This window comes from Agelaius tricolor, unplaced genomic scaffold, assembly GCF_023055355.1.
Source record: "Agelaius tricolor isolate 1412-34295 unplaced genomic scaffold, bAgeTri1.0.p SCAF_20, whole genome shotgun sequence".
NCBI lineage: Eukaryota > Metazoa > Chordata > Aves > Passeriformes > Icteridae > Agelaius > Agelaius tricolor.
The window spans coordinates 2,214,152-2,233,458 of NW_027269280.1; the positions used below are offsets into that span (position 1 = coordinate 2,214,152).

General features: G+C 43.5%; 1 protein-coding gene across 1 annotated transcript in view; it reads right to left on the reverse strand.

Annotated features, from left to right (window-relative positions):
* Window positions 1-27: 27 nt before the first annotated feature.
* DNAH10 (dynein axonemal heavy chain 10) overlaps window positions 28-19,307 on the reverse strand; it is a 51,202-nt gene continuing 31,922 nt past the window's right edge. The window contains 27 exon segments of the mRNA XM_071444981.1: window positions 28-364; window positions 747-892; window positions 2,086-2,266; window positions 2,480-2,647; window positions 2,723-2,934; window positions 3,224-3,355; window positions 3,778-3,949; window positions 4,548-4,643; window positions 5,023-5,232; window positions 6,329-6,529; window positions 7,093-7,276; window positions 7,502-7,656; window positions 8,410-8,564; window positions 9,023-9,127; window positions 9,771-10,044; window positions 10,676-10,905; window positions 11,258-11,537; window positions 12,342-12,489; window positions 13,020-13,241; window positions 13,586-13,803; window positions 14,686-14,822; window positions 15,026-15,207; window positions 16,037-16,211; window positions 16,747-16,908; window positions 17,520-17,717; window positions 18,109-18,189; window positions 18,906-19,109. Of these exon segments, the coding sequence (XP_071301082.1) occupies window positions 218-364; window positions 747-892; window positions 2,086-2,266; window positions 2,480-2,647; window positions 2,723-2,934; window positions 3,224-3,355; window positions 3,778-3,949; window positions 4,548-4,643; window positions 5,023-5,232; window positions 6,329-6,529; window positions 7,093-7,276; window positions 7,502-7,656; window positions 8,410-8,564; window positions 9,023-9,127; window positions 9,771-10,044; window positions 10,676-10,905; window positions 11,258-11,537; window positions 12,342-12,489; window positions 13,020-13,241; window positions 13,586-13,803; window positions 14,686-14,822; window positions 15,026-15,207; window positions 16,037-16,211; window positions 16,747-16,908; window positions 17,520-17,717; window positions 18,109-18,189; window positions 18,906-19,109 (4,775 nt within the window). The 3' untranslated portion in view covers window positions 28-217.

The following is a 19,307-nucleotide window of genomic DNA, read 5'->3' on the forward strand; positions in this document are numbered from 1 at the left end:
TCCAGAAGGAAACACAAATAACAAAAATACATTGGATTCTTCGAACACATTTATTGGGAGTATAATACAACCAAACTAATACTAACTAAAGTCAGGTGTGCCTAAGTGAGCACAAGCCCACCCATGGTGCCGGATCTCTGCCTGGGTTCAGGGTTTTTTCCCTGCACCTCTGAAGAGTTTCATTCTGGGGGAAGAACATGGTGCCTCTTTTTGGCTGTCATTCAGCATTGAGGGTGAGACACACGCCTTGGAGGACCCACCAGGAAATGTGCCTGGTGGTGTACAGGTCAGCTTCAAAGACCAGGCCCAAGCCCATGGCGTTGCGGCGCATGGAGGTCGTGTAGACCGGGGTGCGCAGCGTGTTCTGCAGGAGGAGGCAGCACAGACACTGAGCAACTGCAAACAACAAGGGCCTCGAGGAGAGAGGACTGGCTTCAGAAATTCACTTTGTTTGTTAGAGGTCTTAAATAGTCACTACCCATAAAATATAAATGTCCTTTATGTAATTTACTGGGGATGGGAAATAATTGAAAGGGTAAGGGGAGTGTAAGAGTGCCTGAAAGGAAAAGAGGCAACAAATGCATCAACCCCCTTAGAAGAAAAGAACTGTAGTGATGGGTAGTGTAAGGAGAAGTGTTAAACCAGGTGCTTTATATGGGAGTGGCAATGATAAAATGCAGTTTCTGGGCAGGGCCTGCCAGCTGGGGAGCTGTGAGAGCAGAAGGAAGGAAATTCAGGAGCCTCACCTGCAGTCGGAGTCTGTGTGCTTCTATGGGGATGATCTTCAGGATGGGCAGCTCCACCACTGGGACACGGGGCTTGCTCTGGGTGAGGCAGCCCTGCTCTATGTCCCAGTCTGCTCCTTCCAGGAACAGGCCAGAAACATAGCAGCCTGTGAAGGCAGAAAATGCAACATTTGGGTAAACTGACCTCCTAGAAAAGATCTAGGAGATCTCTGAAGGTAAGTGTTCCTGCAGTCCCTGCTCTGGGCACTACAGTCATCTTCACAAACACACTGCATTTCAAACTGCTAGCTGCACAAGGTGCGGTTTTCTGAGAGCTTTGGTTTTATCATGCAGCTGGATTAGAAAATCAAATTAAATTGTCTCAGTTGCACTACACATGATAAACAGTAGCAGGAATAAATGCAATTTGCTGCCCTCCTATTGCCCGAGTCACAGAGAGTTTTGTAACTCCCCTGGGCCTGATCACTGGGTCACTGAGAGCAGGTGAAGGGTCAGGACAGTTGTTTTGGTACAAATATCAAGTACAGCATTTAGATTTTTAAAAATGAGACTTTTCCCCTCCTCTGTTCCCAATCAGAATTGATACTCGGAGCCTTGCTCAGCTGTTCCCTGTACCCAGCTTGTTATATTTAGTTATTAGAGCAGTGCTAGGCATAGAGAGCTCATAAAGAGATACTTACACAATAAATGATAGATATTTTTAGGTGCTTTTTGCTTAGGTACATATCAATATATTATTTGGGATGTAAATAGATCTTTACAAGCCTGCTGGAACTGGTCACGTTCTAAGCATAAAGAAATCAGTGTGTCTTTATATATATACAAATTCATATAAAACATACTTTTTTATATATATACTTTTATATATATATATATATACACACATTCATACACATGCATACACATACATTTTATATATATATACATATATATATACTTTTATATATATACATACATACACATATATATACTTTATATATATATATACTTCTAAATTTTTATATATATATATATATATATATATATACACACATTGATACACACACATACACACACACACACATATATATATATATATATGTATGTATATGTATATATAGAGAGAGCAAGCAAGGGAGAGGTCCCTGCCTGTGGGTGGGAAGAGCATGCTTCATGCACACAGGAGCTCTGCAGGGACAGAACACAGCTACTTCCCAGCTGGAAATCATGAGGACTGTGAAATGCAAACCCAGGGCAAATGCCTGCCAAGGTTTAACCTAAGTAATTTAGTGTGCCAAGCAATTTCTTTCACCAATTAACTACTTAACTGGTTTTGCCAAACAATTGTGAAAACACCTACCCTGAGCAGCCCCTTCAGTGATGTCTTCTGCTTTCCTGTACTTGGTTACCTCTGTGTAGAGGGTGGAGTGATCCAGGGGCCACCTGTTTTTCCTGCAGGTGGCTTGAACAAGAGCAGTCAGGTAGGACTCAGGAATGTGCAGGCCCGACAGCCACATCACCTCAGGCTCCCCCTCGTTGACCTGCAAGCACAGACAGTGATGGGGCAGCACCTGGCACTCACCCTGCACTGCCCTTGGAGAGGAGCTGGGCTGAGTCTGCCTTGCAGCCACACTTATGCAATGCTGGCACTAGTTCAAGAACTTACCTGAAGTGGTCACTGGCTTCTGCCCCAGCCTGCACAGCACACTGTGCAGGTTAACAGAGCAAAAGGCTGTGTGGAGGCACTTGCTTACCCAGCTGGTGTACTGGTCATATCGAGCTCTAAAGAAAATAATCCAATTTCCAAGTGTTTTGAGGGTGTCGGGAGCCAGGCGCCGCCAGATGCCAGGGATCTGCCCATTGAAGAGAGCCTGAGCCACATCGTCCAGTTCACTGCTCATTCCAACTTCCCCAGCCAAGGCCTGGAACGAGGGGAGAGCTCTGAGGGCAGGCAAAGCCCAGCTGGTCCCAGGGAGCTGCTGGGATTTTTTACTTACACGTTGGAGCTCAGCCAAGGACTTTCCCATCCGAACGATGAGTTTATTAAAACGTTCCAGTTCCTGCAACAGCACCACAGTCGTAGGAGCAATGTTTACTCCAAATCCTTTACGTATCTGGTCAATATCAAACACTTGAGGTAATTTGTTTTCTATATCCTTGGCAACATTTGCAATATATTCATCTCGACTAATTCCTCCACCAGTTTCACCTGAAACCAAAAAATTCTGATGAGACTAAATCTGTACTGAATCTTCTGAGAGAAGGTTGAGAGCTGAGTCACCTTTTGGCATCAGTCTCCCCCCTCTTGTGCTCTGACCTTTGTCCACAGCCCTGCATATCCCCAGCTGTGCTTCTGGAAGTGTTGAGCTGCTCCCCAAGGCCAGACACAGCCCCTGGATCACTCCCCACACACAGGGGCTGCTGTCCCTGTCCCCAGGGCTCAGCACTTGCCACTGGAGCTTTCCTGTTCCCAAAGCCAGTTGAGACAGGGGACTCACCAGTTTGGGGCTGCAGCTCGAGCAGGTGCACCCACATGTCCCGCACCGCGTGCATGTAATACCCGATCTCAGCGTTGGCGTGAAGGCCCAGGACCTCGGGGGTGTTGGAGAGTGGCAGAGCTTCTATGGCCTCTGGAATAAAACCACACAGGCTCTGCTAATCAGAACACCACAGCAATTCTGCTATTGCTCTGCTTGAATAAAAAAAATCAAATGCTAAACCTGGTGTTGGAGTAATGCACAGAATAAAAACTTCTAAACACAGAGCCTCCCCCACAGAAATGTTACATATCATTAACAAAATTAACATGCTGCTTTACTGAGGTTCTGTGGTTTGGGGTTTTTTTTGGGTTTTTTTTGAACACCCAAGGAGCTCAGTGACAAGCTCACATTCCAAAGTTCTGCTCCTGTAAAGCAGTGGATTGTAACACTGCAATCCATACAGCAGTGCCTGGTGTTCTGTTCAACTTCTCACCCCCAGCAGCAATGTATGGAGACAAAGTACACTGGAAGCTGACTTTTTTTTTTAATGTGGCAGGAGAGGCATTTCTTACCAACAAAGTCATCCTTTCCCTTCCCATCTGGAATTTTATAATCGACTGTGTCGCTCTTATAAAAATGGAACACCTGGAATGTGTCAAACAGGAAATCCCCGAGGTACTCGTCCATGTAGACAGTCAGGATGCGCCGGTCAAAGCTGTCAATTGCACGCCCACCATACATGACCTGGGAATCAGTGACATCAATGTTACAGCACTGCCTTTGGAGCAGAAAACACAGTTCAAATAAAGCACTGAAAGGTCAGAAATGCTCTTTGCTTTTGCAGTGGCTGTGATGGATCCCAAGGACATCTCCAGTCCTCTCTCAGGGGAAGGACAGGAAGGAAATATTTGGCCTTGGTCTGGAAAGAGCTGCTCTGGGCACTCCTCATCACCTCTGGATGATTTGTGTGCACTGAGGCCTTCCTGAGGTACCAGCAAAGTAACATTTTCCTGCAGGACTCCGTGTTGCAGCAGCTCCCAGTGCAGTGCAGCAGCTCAGAGCTGACCTTTGTGCAGCTCCAGTGATACCCCACGTGCCAAGAGCCCTGTGCTCTTCCAGCACGGCTCCCAAGGGCTCTCTCACAATTAATTAAGCAGCATCACTCCCTGTTGTGCAGGTGCACACAGTGGCCCTAATTCCCTGAGACTGAGATTAAGGCCCTTGCTCAGGGCTACACTGGAGTTTCAAACCTGCCCAGGAAAGATGCCCAGCTTTGCTTGATGCAGCCCATGCAGAAAGGAAATTTAATTAATCCGAATTGCTGTGGCATTGTAGCACTCACCTCCCCAATGAGATATTTGAGACTGCTCCAAGGGATTTGATCATCCTTTTGTTCAAAGGCTTTTGTCAAGTATGTGTTAAGGATTTCCATGCACACCTAGTGAATTTGTTGGAACATATGAGATAAGAAGATTCATAAATCAGATATACATATTTATAGGTTTTATTTAATGTAGTTCTTGTTTGAAGACTAACAATTATTTCTTTCTGAAATAATTAAAAAGCTAAGTATAAATCCTCTTACAAAAAGAAACCCATGAGAGAGGGCAATAAAAACATGAAAGATTGGGAATCTAATTTTTAGCATCCTAAATTGACATTATAGAAGATCAGGAGTCTACATGACTCCTCAGAAGCAGAAAATAATACTAAGCAAAATCTAATTGTGAGAAAGGTTAAAGCTGGATAAATTCTGTGTTTTCAAAAGTAATCTGAGCTACTCAAGAATATAAGAGCCATTGCAATTGTTTTTTTACCTGGAAATCAGATTCATTAAAATCATATGGTACATTCCAGCCAACCTTCCCAAACTTCCTTCTCTCCTGAACCACAGCATGGAAAAATGCCAGGACATAGACTAAGGATTTAAAGGCAGGATGTGGGCACTCCTCTAAGGCTTCATGGGGAATTTTGAAGTAGGTGGCTCTCATATTCAGTTTCAAACCATTAGGTGGTTCTGTAACAACCTATCAAAATAATTAGGGAAGCCATCAAATACTGGATAACTTGAGGAAAATAAGTTGTAAATATATCACATTAAGTAAGTTATACAAGGCAAGCTTGACATTTTAAATTGTTTTCCAAATGCCTGTCAAATATGGATTTTTTTCTTCTTTCCTTCCTTAAGGAAGGAAACTTAAAAGGAAACAGACCTTTTAAGTTTATCAAAGTAAACACACCTATGCAAAGAGTACTCTATATTATTTTGAAATTAGTCATATTATTGGCAAGACATTAATATTTCTCATACTTGAAGATCTAATCTACTGAAATACCAGTATTTTACACATTTTAATGTGCCCTGTATGCTCACAGTAAGATGCTTTAACAACGTGGCTTTACTGCTGATCAAAGTGCCAGAGCTGCTTCCTGGCAGCCTTTTCAAAGGGCTCAAAAACCTCAGTTCTCACTGCTCCTGGCAGGACCCAAAAGTGCAGATCTGGAGCCTTAAAGATCCACTCAGGCTCCCTTCCCACTGCAGGAGGAGTGGGAGAACAACCCAGAGCTGCCACTGAGCCACTGCTTTCCATTCTGTGAAATGAAATAACAATTTACAGGACAGGGCACCATGGCAGCAGTGAAGCAGCCACAGAAAAGAACATTAGGACAAAATCATGGCCTGTGCCTTCAAAATAATCAGCTCAGCCTTTAGTGATAAACACTGCAGCCTGAAGTAGCAGCTGGAAACCATTATCCACTTCCAACATCTGCTCCACTGGCACTGCCAGCCTGACACTGCCCTGGCTCTGCCCTGCAGCATCAGGGCTGACAGGGCTATTTCTGTCTCCAGATATTCCTCATTTCAATCTAAAGACCATTTTTCACATCTCCAGGTTTACTCACAAACCTCTGCTTTGAAATAACTGCTGAACAGTTTTCACCCAAAGGAAACATGCCAGGAAAATAAACAGGATGATGATGAAAAAAGGATTTGGCTTAAATAAAGACAAAAAGTGAGTTCATAAGCCTGGGCCCGTGTGCTGCATTCAGGTCAGGCTCCTCCCAGAGCCAGCCTGTTCTGCTGAGTACCAGGACAGGCCCTCCTGGCTGGGGTTTCCCCACCTTTAAGGCCTTCTGCAGGATTCCAATTGGGAAGCCTTCAGTTGGGTCAGTTGTCAGCCAGAGGCGAAAGTCTTCGTGAGGATCTGTAATTTTCTCCACAGCCTTTTCCAGATGGACGAGCCACTTCACCAAAAGGTGACAGTTCTGCAACATGAGCCAATGTCCACGAACCACTGCCTCCTCCAGCAACTGCAGAGCGATCTGAGGACAGAGGGAGAACCATCTGTAAGTCTCCCTTTACCCTGAGAACAAACTGCCTCTGATGGGCTCATGCAGTGGGTTTTCCTGCTAGGAAAGCGGGGGTCTAAATGAGTCTGGTAGGAGTTCTTCCACTGACTGAAATCATGGCAAATTCAATCAGCTGTTAAGCTCTAGACATCCTGCCTCAGTGTCCATAACAAAAAGGAAAGTCACAGGAAAGGCAGGAGAAGCAGCAGAACTTTCTGGTAGCAAACACTGTAACTTCCAGCCACCTCATGTCCATACACAGCAACATCTTCTCATCTCTACTTTTTAACAGCTGAAAATCTGATTCTGAATCTACCCTCACCCAGAACAGCAGCCAGTCAGCCAAATGGCCCCTTTCAGGTTCAGTAAAATGTTATTCCCAAACTGACAAATCTATGTCAGAACCATGAGTAACTCCTTTTAAAATGGAGCAGACCTATGGAAAGGAGATTTGATCAGTCCCAGAGCATCAGGAGCATGGCTTGCAATTCACACTCACTGCACACCCCACATCCCCACCCTCCCATCCAAGTTACCTCTTCTTGGCCTTGTCCCATGGCCAGGAATTTGAGTCTATCTGCTTTAAATTCTGATCTCTCAGCCAGTTTCATGAGGTCACTGACAGGATCAGAGCCAGGACTTAGGATAAAAACCACAGGTGAGAAAGGGCTGCTCTGCTGCAGGATGGCATCGAAGCTGATCACGGGGGGCTGCACATACCTGCAGAGGGAAAACCCAGTGGTTTGGGGGATGGCACAGAGCAGCTCCACGTGGGAACAGAGCCTTGCACACCAAAGGCACAGCTCAGCAAAGACTGCACGTGGAAATCATTCAGACACAACCCCTGCTCTGCTCTTCTGGCAAACTACAGAACATGGACCAAGCTGACTACAGCTGCAGCTCTGTGTGAGTGCTTTGCTGGGATCTGAGGGCAGAGGGACTCACGTCTCGCCCATTGTCACTGTCACATAATCCATCACCGCCCGGTACATCCGGTCCACGCGGAAACAGCGCAGCAGGAGAAGCTTCTGGAAGTCTGTGACATTGCCCTCGTAGTCCATTGGCAATGGGATCTGCTCCAGGGCATCTGTGTCGTACCACTGGCAAGGAAAGACAGCACACAAATGAACCCAGTGGCTCTGTCAGGGAAATTACTAGGAAAGAGAAAATCAATTTGACGAATGAGGGGGCCAAGAGACAGAACAAAACCAAAGAAAGTCAATCAGCTGCAAAAAAATATTAAAAATTCAGGTAAATGTGAAAGAACCAACTTTTTCTGTATGAAGTATTCAAGTCCAGAAACATATTTGTGCTTTCACTTTATGTCAACTAATTCTCTTAAGATACAGAAAATAGCATCAAAAGCAAAAAGGTATTAACAGATTGCTTGCAGGAAGACTTCTTATTAAGCAAGAAGACATGGAATGAAGCTAAAGGAGGAACAAAGGAAATCTGTGTTTGTCAATAGCCTATAGAATTCACTGCCACAAGAAGATCAAAGCACAATTTAGCAGTACAAAAACACCAGTGAAATGTTGACTGCTGAAATGAACAGAAAATTTCCACTGAATATAACAGAGTAAATAACTCCTCTAAGGCATTTGAGTGACAAATAAAAATTCTATAGTATAACAGGGAAGGTATTTTGGTTTGTTTTTTTAAATAACATAATCCTTAATTCTTCTGCAAATAAACCAATCACTAACTGAGGTCAAGAAGCAAAGAAAGGCCTTGAGGGAAGAAGCCCACAGTGACATCTCCCCAGTGAACTGCTGACACATTGCATTACACTTGACCATTTAATACCAGAATAAAAACCAGGAGAGAAAACAGCATTGCAAAAAAGCACGTACATTTTTCCATTCATCTGGATTGTCTTCCACATCATCTGGAAGAGATTCAAATTTCTCAGGAAATAGCTCAGACAGGCGAATTAGGTCTTCCCAGCCTTGATCTGGCAGCCAAGCAAACGGTTTCTTACGGGCGCTCTTCTCCAGGGAAATATTGCCTAGGCAGGTTCAGAAAGCAGATCAGTGTCCATGCCACAAACCTCCAGTGCATGACCACTCACAGAGTCCCCCTGCACACAGGAACCCAGTGGAAATTTGTTCCTGGAAGCACTGAGATTAGACTGGTCTGCTGCAGGAAAGATGGCATTTTACAAGTGCTTGCAAAAGCCAGAGTTTTATCCTTGCAAACATTTCTAGAATTATGTATACACAGTCAGAAAATAACTACAGATTACTTTCCTCATGTAACATCCTAACAATTAGCTAATATGAAATAGAAATAGCATGATCCCCAGTCTGTGTAACCCAACACAGTGCAGCTCTCCTCAGTGGGAGAGCTCCCCATATTGAGGTGCTGGCTCTCAGTAAATAATCTCTAGTCAAAGATCTCTCTTCAAAAGATCTTTTAGTTATTGCTACGTAGAGCTACATAATTACATATAAATATTCATTTTACCTTTCAAAAAGAAATCAAATTCTTCTTGTGGAACTCGGCCTTCAGCTTGTTCTATCTTGACAGTCATGTCAAAGGAGAACAGCAACTTGTGCTTCTCGAACAAGGCTACGTTAAAAGGACATTTTCAAAAATCAGCTGCAAAAGCTTGTGGAACTGGAGCAATCTTTCAATCCACATCCTTCATCTGTTGTGGGATTGATGGGATGCTCCACCCCTGCAAGTGCTCAAGGCCATTTTGGATGGGGCCCTCAGCACCCTGATCTAATGAATGGCATCCCAGCTCATGGCAGGGAATTGAAACCAGATGATTCCTAAGGTCCCTTTCAACCCAAACCATTCTGTCATTCTATAATCTGCTCACCCCACAAAGATCATTTGGTTGATAGTTGGAATTGAAATTCCTAAAGGTCTTCTCCAGCCTGAACAATGCTATGACTCTGTGATCAGGGGGATCAAAGCTGGGGCTTTGAGTCAGGCTTTAAGAGTCAGTACAGCCCCTGTGAGCAGCTCTATGGCTGCCTTTACCATTTGTAACTGTGTCAAGAAAAACATTTCTGCAAGAATTACATGAGTAATGTGCAATGTTCTTCTAACAGAAATAGCAGGGAGGAAAGTGTGAACCAGGAGAGGTGATGAGACCTGAACATCACTGAATTCCCTGCTTGGTAACTTGCCTCTTTAACATGAAGCCATGGCTTCACCTTTATTTGCACCACACAGTCTCAGCCCCTGGTTAAAGAGCACTAACCTGTGCAGCCATAGTTGTAGGTGCTCAAAGTCAGTGTATCCATGATGTTTTTTAACCTCTTAGGAAGAATAGGACTGGGCATGGATTTCCGAAGAGAGAATCCAAAAACCTCCAAGAAGGAGACCAGTGAGAACTGGTACATGATGTTGACAAAGGCCAGTTCAGCCAGCACAGAGAAGAGAATGGCTCCTCTCTTGGCAGCTGGTCTGTAGCCATCTCGGAGAAGGTCGATATCTGCTGCGGTCGTCTCAGCCAGCTTCAGTTTCTCAATCACCTGGGCAGACAGGGGTTTTATGCACCTGTAATTACTGTGCTGATCACAAGTGGATCTATTATACCACAGGAATCAGAGCTGCTCAGTGCCTGCCTCTCTGTGTGACTGTACAGGAATCTGGGCAGGTAACTCAAAAGAAGTTGTACAAATTATAAAAATTAAAAGTTAGATAAAATTAATCCCACCCTGTATGTTTACGAAAATAACAGCAAGATTTACAGCAAAGATTTATAACAGCAAAGATTTACAAAAAATCATGGAAATAGTGTGGCAAGGGCCCTCTGGGGATCTTTAGTTCAACTTCTGCCCAAAGCTTCATTATAACCATCACTAGATCAGGTCCAGTGTGGCTTTGGCCAGCTGAGGCCTGAAAATTCCAAGAATGGATTCTTTTGTCTTAGAACTATAAACAAACATTGCTTTGGTCCTGTTAAGGACTTCCCTGAAGATAGGATTTGGTTCTCTGATCAATAAAATAGTGCCCAATACTGAAAGATGCAACACATTCATGAGAAAACTGAATTTCCTTTCAAACTATCTGCAAGCTTCAGGAGTAAAATGGAAGCACAATGAAAAAGGAACAACTACATTCTGTCCATAGATAGCCTTCCAAAAAGCCCAGAGCTGGTACCTCAGTAGCTTTGAATTTTGTGTCCTCCAAGGTTTGCACCAATTCCACATTGTCCAGCATGTTTCCTGTGGAAGTTGACAGTCCATGAAGGAGAGTGTCTTCCAGATTTTTCAGCAGGTTTTTGTTTTCACTTGTCTCCTGGATGAGACGTTCTCTCTGTTCCTCCAATTCCTTCCTTTCAAATCCCGTAATGACACTGAGCAGCTGATCCTCCAGGCCCTTGAGTGTAACTACAGGTACAACACATGGACAGAGCACAGAGTTTTGTAAGCACAGAACAATTTTTATGCAACTTATTTAACCTCAGGCCTCTCATAAGACTACAGCAGTGCAACAGAGTGATCTGGTTAATGACTGTGCATCTTGATTCCACCAAAGCATCCTCACCTGACCAGGACAGGAAGAGATTTTTAGCTCAGTTGCAGATTAGAAGAGAGAAGTGAGAAGGATTATCTATGAAATCAGATGCTGAGTATAAGGGAGAGTATGAATTTTTTAGTTTCATCAAGACAATGACCCAAGCCCTAAATTTGCACAACAGCACAATCCCTACTTTGTTATTATATACACACTTAAGCTTACCTGTATAATTGATAACAATAGCTCTGCCAAACACAGAGGGAGAATACTTTGGGTTTGCTAATTTGGTGTTCAGGTACATTTTAAAATTACTGTCATAGTCAACCTCTTTGTCCCCCAGCACAATGAACGCTCGCCCCTGTGCAACTTTGACATTCTTCTCTAAGACATTGTCTATCACAGGGTCGATGTATTCATCAACACTGTGCACCAGGAAAGGGGTTCCATACTTTATGGCCTGTTCTAGTTGTTTCAGGAAATCTGGGTCACTAAAGGAAGCCATCTGCAAGAGAACAATGGGAAAACATGAAAGGAGAATTGATATTCAATTGGCTGAACATTATTATTTTGCAGTAGCTGCCAACACTAATGAAGTTTGTTCTTTGCTGCTTTTTGTCTTTCTTCTCACAGATGATATGAGGTGCACTTGCACAAAACAGTAAAGGTGCTTTTTTCTGATTAGTTGAGAATAATTTCCATTTGGAAATTACCCTTTAAAGTTCTATGTGTGCCTCTAAGTGTGTTTATTGTCCTCCATGGAAGTTCCATCCTGGAGCTGAGATTAATCACAATCTACACCAGCCTTTTGGTTAGACTCTTTCTGTATGTGCAGACAGGCTGAGAGAGCTGGGGTTGTTCATCCTGGAGTAAAGAAGGCTCCAAGGAGACTTTTAGCACCTTCCAAATCCTAAAGGGGCTCCAAGAGAGATGGAGAGGGACTTTGGACAAGCACATTTAGCAATAAGACAAGGGGGAATGGCTTCAGACTGAAAGAGGCCAAGGTTAAATTACATATTGGGAAGGAATCCTTCCCTGTGAGAGTGCTGAGGCCTGGCACAGGTTTCCAGAGAAGCTGTGGCTGCCCAATCCCTGGCAGCATTGAAAGCCAGGTTGGACAGGGCTTGGAGCACCCTGGGATAGTGGAAGGTGTCCCTGCCCATGGCCAGGGGTGGAACTAGAATGTCCTTCCCAGTCCAAACCATTCAATAATTCTATGCTATATAACTGCTTCCCCATTCAAGGTGGCAGATATTTATGCAGCTTTGGAAACAATCAGTAATGAGATAAAGCCATCTTCCATCTTTACCCTCAGGTTATTTTTTTCTTCCTTCTTCTTAATCCAATGTAATGCCTGCTGCTGTGGGTCAATGCAGAGTGGGAAGCGGCTGGAATACGTTGTCAGGATTCCATTCTGGACAGACAGCTCGTCTGGGGGCAATCCTTCAGAAACCCACCTGGGAACAGAAGGGACCAAAGACCAGCCAGGGGTGAAAACTCCATGGGAGAGCAGCACATTTCATTTGTCAGCAAAATGATGCAACTCACTGAGCACACAATCAGACAGACAGACTGTGGTTCTGGGGACAGACTGACTCACTGCCAAAGCACTGACTGCTGCCTCAGGTGAGCAGTCCTGTGGTAGTTGTTACATGGGCTCCCTGGGCTTGGGTTTAATACCAAACCCAGTGAAGCCAATGAAAAGACACCTGCTGGGTTATGGAAACATATTTTATAGAGAACTCCTGATAAACTTCCTAGAAATGGTATTGCACATGTCTAAGTTCAGTGAATGTCCCTGGATGTTAAGGACAACAGATTCTTAGAACAAATGGCCCCTGTTAATCAGGACATGAAAGTCAGATTCTGTCTCTGGTGTGGCTGTGCACCTCCACCCACAATGCCAATTCTGTGCTACAGATTCTGCTCCAGACTCCCACTTTAAATGTCACATCCAGCAGTCCCTGGGTCTCCTGACTGGACATACCTGCTAATCTCCACCTCATCAGTCAGGAGGCTCTCTAACTTGAATGGATGGCTGACAGGAATTTCTCGTGAGACAATATCTTCTTGCCACACTTGATAGAGCATTTCATGACGGAACTCCCAGCTGAAGGCTCCCACATAGCACAGAAAGGCAGCAGCAAGCAGACAATCTCCAAGCAACTTCACCTTCCGTTCTTCTAATTCCTTGAATTCTTCTGTCCACCTGAAATAATTATATGGGAGATTCTGTACCAGGAAGGTGAGGTTTATGTGCAGGATTTCCTGCTACTTTAGATACAGGTTTAGACAGACCCCTAAAGTTAGAATCAGTTTTCTCTTGCTACTGTGGGGGCCACAGACACTGAGTTGATCTGAACTTTCATCCATTTAATAATCTCAGTTATTTTCCAAGAGCTAATGGATATTAGCTCAGAACAGATAATAGCCCTTCTCAGAAACAAACACCATAGAAAGCAACATTTTCAAAAATGTCTCCACCTGATAGATTTTATCCCTGACACATGAACCTCTGATGTCAAAACTGATCCTCTTTGAATCTAGACTTACCTCTCATTCTCAGATTTCAAGCCAGCAATGAGCTTGTCAGCAGCCTCTAATCTTCTCTGCATTATCTCTGCTTCTTCTTGTAACTTTTTGTTTTCTTTTAATGTCTGGTCTAATTTTTCCCCCAAAGCTTTAAGCTCCTCCTGAATGGCAGCCAGCTCTGCCTGTATCCTTTCCAGTTCCCGCTTACTTAATTCATAGTTCCTCTCTAGCCTGGCCACCTGGAGTACATTGTGAAGGAAACATAAGCATCAGAGGGCAGAAGGATGTTAGAGAGAAGTAGTAAATTCTTACATTTCTTTTGGTTGTATCATATTTTTCAAAGTGTCCTGGTAATAAACAGTGTAAGCCAAAATAATTGACACTGTCACTCTCCTCTCCCCATCCCAAACACACGTCATGGTCTGACTGCAGTTCCAAAGCAGAAAAATCTCCCAGATTTGTACCCACAAGGAGTATTACAGCACTGGAGGTCAGCAGGACTCTCATGCCCTGACAAAAGGGGAGGTTTGTCTGCTTAATAAAAATATGAAGGCTCCAAAAATAGTCAGACACATCATCTAGTGAATGTATTTGCTCTGTAGTCAGTTGTATAAAATAACCTTTTCTTGACAAAATTTTCCAGTGTCAACTGTTGGACATCAGATTCCCTTTGGTAATACAGCTGAATTCCCAGTCATCCAAGAAAAAGCTAATCAAAAGGTCTGTGCTTAAGGAACATGGATTTAATGTACTACTGACCTCTGTTCTGTCCAAATGCCATGGGGTTTAAAGTTTGTTTTTAGTAAACAGCTCTAAACTGTGTTTTTCTAAGCACGTTAGATTACAAAATTCCAACTGGACACGTTCTTCCCTCATCCCTCAAGCACTGGCATGGATGGCAACCCACAGCCCAGCATCAAATACAAAATACAATCAAACACAACAAATACAGTGATTTATGACTGACAACCTGCCTCACTGCTACTACAGTAGCTCCCCTAATGACCACTTCTTAAGCACTTCAATAGGAAAGGTGGGCAGTCTATGAAATGGTCAAGTATTATCTTTTCCATCAGGATCATGTTTTGACCTTCTCTGAGTTTGACTCCAACACATTTTACCTTTTCTTCCTTTGGCTTGACCGTTTTAACTACATCACAGTAGGTCACCACTGCTTCAGCAAACTTTAACATTCCCAGTCCTGCTCTGCTGATAACTTCCATTTCAGCCCAGGTAGTATTAAGATTCTTTAGGAGAGCTAAATTGGCAAACACAAAAATATTGCAAGTGAGTTGAATAACTGTGAGCAAACCCTCAAAGAAATAGCTTTTCCTGTCAGCAGCACCAGCCAATGCTGTGACAGACAATAGGAAATATTTGACAGAATATTAAAGAGACTCTGTTGGCTGTTCCCATTACCAAGATCCTACATTCACTGCAATACCCAGAACAGGAATTCACCTCTCATAGCTTTCACATTGCTCCATGGAATTTCCCTAAAATCCGTCGTCAACAGAAGTCGCAGGAAGTTTGTGTCAGCCATCATGGCTTTGGCATTCTTCCAGTTCTGTTCTTTGTAACCTCTCATTATAAGAATACAGTCCAGAACAACCTGCACCTGCTTCGGGGGTGTTGCAAAGGACCTGGAAAACAGGTGGAAGAGACATGGAAGTGAAAAAAGGAGACAAAGCCCATGATGCCAGACATGGGTAGTGCCTGTTAAGAGAGGCATTGCAATACAGGAGCTTGTACATAAGGCAAGCCACAACAGTGAACAAAATAACCCAAGTCAGACAATAAATTATTAACTAATCAAAACCTCAGAACCAATTCTTGTATTCAGACATTTTGATCCATGAAATACTAAATTATTTCAACAATCGAAAGCTTAAAACACTGAGCCTTGATATTCTTTCCTAGGGCAGTGAAGCAGCTGGAGAAAAATCCAGAGATCTGTGAGAGAAAGGAGACTGAAGTGTGGCAGGGAAGGGAGAGCCATTGCTATTCTGGGGACAACTATTTCAGGGAGAGCCAAAAACTGGATGTGCCTTTATATCAATCCTCAAAAAAAGATGTATTATCAAAACCCAGGGAGGAGTAAATTAGGCAGGGAAATACATTTTCATGCTAGGAAAAGTATCCCTGAAAAATAACTGTTATGTGTTCCTACTTACACAGGGAAAAAGGAAGAGGAATGAACAGGTTTGGACAGCCATTGTTCAGGCAAACACCAGAGCAGGCTCTGGTGCATCAGGCCAGAGAATGATGGGGTAAACAGCAAATAAAGGCCTAGAAGAAGTGTCTTAAGGCAAAGGTGTGGACTAGGAGTCAGGGCATTCTGGTGACCTCTGCACCCAGGCAACTGATGTCCTGACCTTCACAGCCAGGTGAGGAAGATGAGAATAAGGCTCAGACCCAGCAAACAAGAGTGCATTTCCAAGAGTTTATCTACAGGACATACAAATGAGTCACCTGAGCTCAGTAACTTCAGCCTTGTCAAGCTTCTCAACCTCCCGTTTGGCAGCTTCCATGATAGGCTTGATTTGATCCAGGGCTGCCTCAGCTTCTGCCTTCTCCACAGCAATTATTGCATTCTGCTCCTGTATCTCTATAGCTTTCTCCTCACCCATTTTTTTCTTCTCCTCAGCTAATAATTGCAAAGGCAGGACCATAAATGAATCATTCAAGTTTGTATAGAGAACATATAGTAATACACTAATAGACATTTACTCTTTGCTGAAAATCAGAAATTACCATCAAGTCAGAACATTTGTGTTGCCAGCTACGTCACCAGGTTAGAACAGTTAGTGTTCCCCACAACAGCATGCAGAATCTCTTTTCCTCCATGTTTCCCTCTGATTTTCCTCTAATACTAAATGCCTGAATCAGAAGTTGCCCTTCTTGCTATTGCCTTTCCTACATTATGCCCAACACCTTGGAAAGGGAAGATGGGGGCAGACAAACGTTGTGTAAAGTACTGTGGGCCAAATGTGGAGCAAGGATGGCAATCTGGGCAAGGCAGGGGACCTGCTCTTCTGCCATGGCATGGGAGCAGCACACACAACAGGAGGGATGCCTTGAGAAGCACCTGGAGCTCTTCAAGGGTCTCCCAGCCCAGCCTAACACAGATGATGTGAGCCCTGCTTAGCCTGTGGGACACTTCAGTATTGTAAACCACCCACCTATTTCTGTGTTTAATTTAATGTCCCTTAACAAAGCCTCACAAGCAGCTGTTTTTTCTGTCAGTATAATCTTTTGCTCAGCAAGTTTCACGTTCAGCTCAGCCAGCTGTACAGCAGCTTCCTTCAGTTTAACCAAGCCCCCATCCAGCCGTTTACATTGTGCTAAGGAGGAAAACAAGGGAGAAATGTCAGTGGTTCACTGATTGTGTTCAAGCACACAGCAACAGACAATCTCACCCAGAGAAAATATCCTTAGAGGTGCACTGAGAGATTTTCCTTTCCTGAGCCTGCCAGCCAAAATGATGCTAAAGTCACTTGAGCTGACAAAGTGGCCCCATGCCACAACATATTTGCCACATTCCACTGTTTGTGTTTTATCCTCTTCACATATTTCAGTGCCACTGAAGTATGAATAAGAATTGCTGCTTGAGGAAGAAAGTCAAACCCTGAGCGAGGCCATGCTGGTATTGGATTTCAGCATGACTCTTCCCCAAGCACAGGAGTGTCTGGTTTGGAGATTCTGGCTCATGTTCATTCACAAAAGGATTTGAGGAGAGCCCATTGTTTGACAGAGCCTGAACATTCATGTGTGGCCAGGATTTTGGGTCAATGTCAAAACACTGCCCCACAGCTGTATGCCAGCACTGCACTTGAGATAGTACTAACAGAGATTTTGCATATTCTGGGTAATAGGTGGGATTCTCACCAGAACTTTTGTTTTTAAAATATTTAAATCACTTATTAAAAAGGAGAAAACATCTACATAGACTTACCAAAAATAAACTCATTTTTCTCATCCAGCAATTTTGCATAGGTATTGAGAAAATCAAGATAATTTTTTGGTGTGACATGATTTCTACGTCTCAGTTTCTCCAGAAATTTCTTGCTGAAATCCCCTACAGATTCATGCACCATGACTATGTGGTCAACCACTGACTGGAAGCTCTCGGGTGGGATGCGTGGGTTTTTTGCTAAAATTGGGCAGAAGAAATAAAAAATTTCAAAGATTTGTGGCTTTTTTTCAGAATACACCAATTACCATCTCTCTTATGTACATCTAAGCCAGGCACAAAACAAGTCTGTTTTCTGGGGTAAAAAGCAAGGCCAGAAGGTGACCTCCTGCTAGTCAGCCCACATTGTCTGCAGAGTTTGGAACTTGAATTTTATCAATTTTAAAAATCTATTGGATTAAGAAACTACCACCCTGTGACATTTTTTGACTGGGTTTTTGCATTAACCATTTAGACTCAAGGTAACAAGCACAATAGGAAATGAACTTGTGAAATGTACAATAATTGCAAAGTAAAGAATATATTTTTTAGGCTATGGCAAGATGGGTTGAAATACTGACATGTTACATACCCAGAAAGGATTGTGCAACTGCAGACAAGGCCTGGGCAGGCCAAGGCAAGAACCAGTCAATACCAGTGTTGTTGACAAGACCTTAAAATAAAAGGACAGTGTTATTTGAAAAATTTCTTTGTAAAACTAACCCCTAATCAGATAGGCAATCCTCTAATTAACTTTATTTACAGCAAGAATTTGCAAATTAGTCTTGAGTCTTTTAGTAACAGAATTTACCACCAAGTCCATATTTGATTTTGACAGTAAATAAGGAGCTTTGCCCCTGTGTCCTGCTAACCCCACTGTACCATTCCTTAGGCTCTACAGGACACAGTGCAGAGCTGCAATCAGGTATTGGTAGGGCCTGGCTTAGCATTCCCACCTGGACCCATCTTTCATGAGTCTCTCCTGTTTCCCAGGACTCCTTTCAGCCACCTGCAGCATCTGCCAGGCTTTGGATACAAAAGATTTCTCTTCCCACCATCCTAGTTTCATGATTTAACACCACACTTTCTGCTGTAAACAACAGAAAAGAGGCTGCAGACAAAGGCTGTGTATTTCCAGTTCAGTGAGGATGACCAATTGATTTCTAGCTGTTCAACTGGAAAATGAACTGATGTGATAAATGCTAATCAATATTGTTCACTGATATGTGGTAATTAACTGGAAAAAAAAACATGTAATGCAAACCCTTAATCATGAAACCTGCTCTGCTTAGTTTTAGCTGCCAGACTAAGTGTCCACTGGAGATTTTTCTCCTGCCTGTAAATCTGTGTTTCACAGGGAAGGGACTAAGCAGTGTGTACAGGTGATACCTGGAAAATTTCTGCACCACGTTCTCAGGTCCTCCCCAACTGGGGACATTCCCAGGACAATGTGAAGGTTGCTTGCACATTTGCTTACAAAATACTGCCAGATACTCTCTTTGGCTGGGCCCATGCCAGCTTTAGCAGCTTCATCTCCAATCTGAGTTAGTATGGTGTCTTTTTCATCGTCTGCATAAAGGGCTGGCACCATTCCTGTAACATAAGGACAGAAGAATGCAAGTGAGAACCACCAGTAAGAGGAAACCATATGGCTGGGAATAGGGCAGATGAGAAACCAATTTTAATCCCAGTTCTGCAAAAATGATTCTGAGTAGTTTTGAATGAACCAATTCATCTCTCTATGCTTCTCCTCCCCATAGCCCTCATGGAAAATAGGTCATACTTGGGATT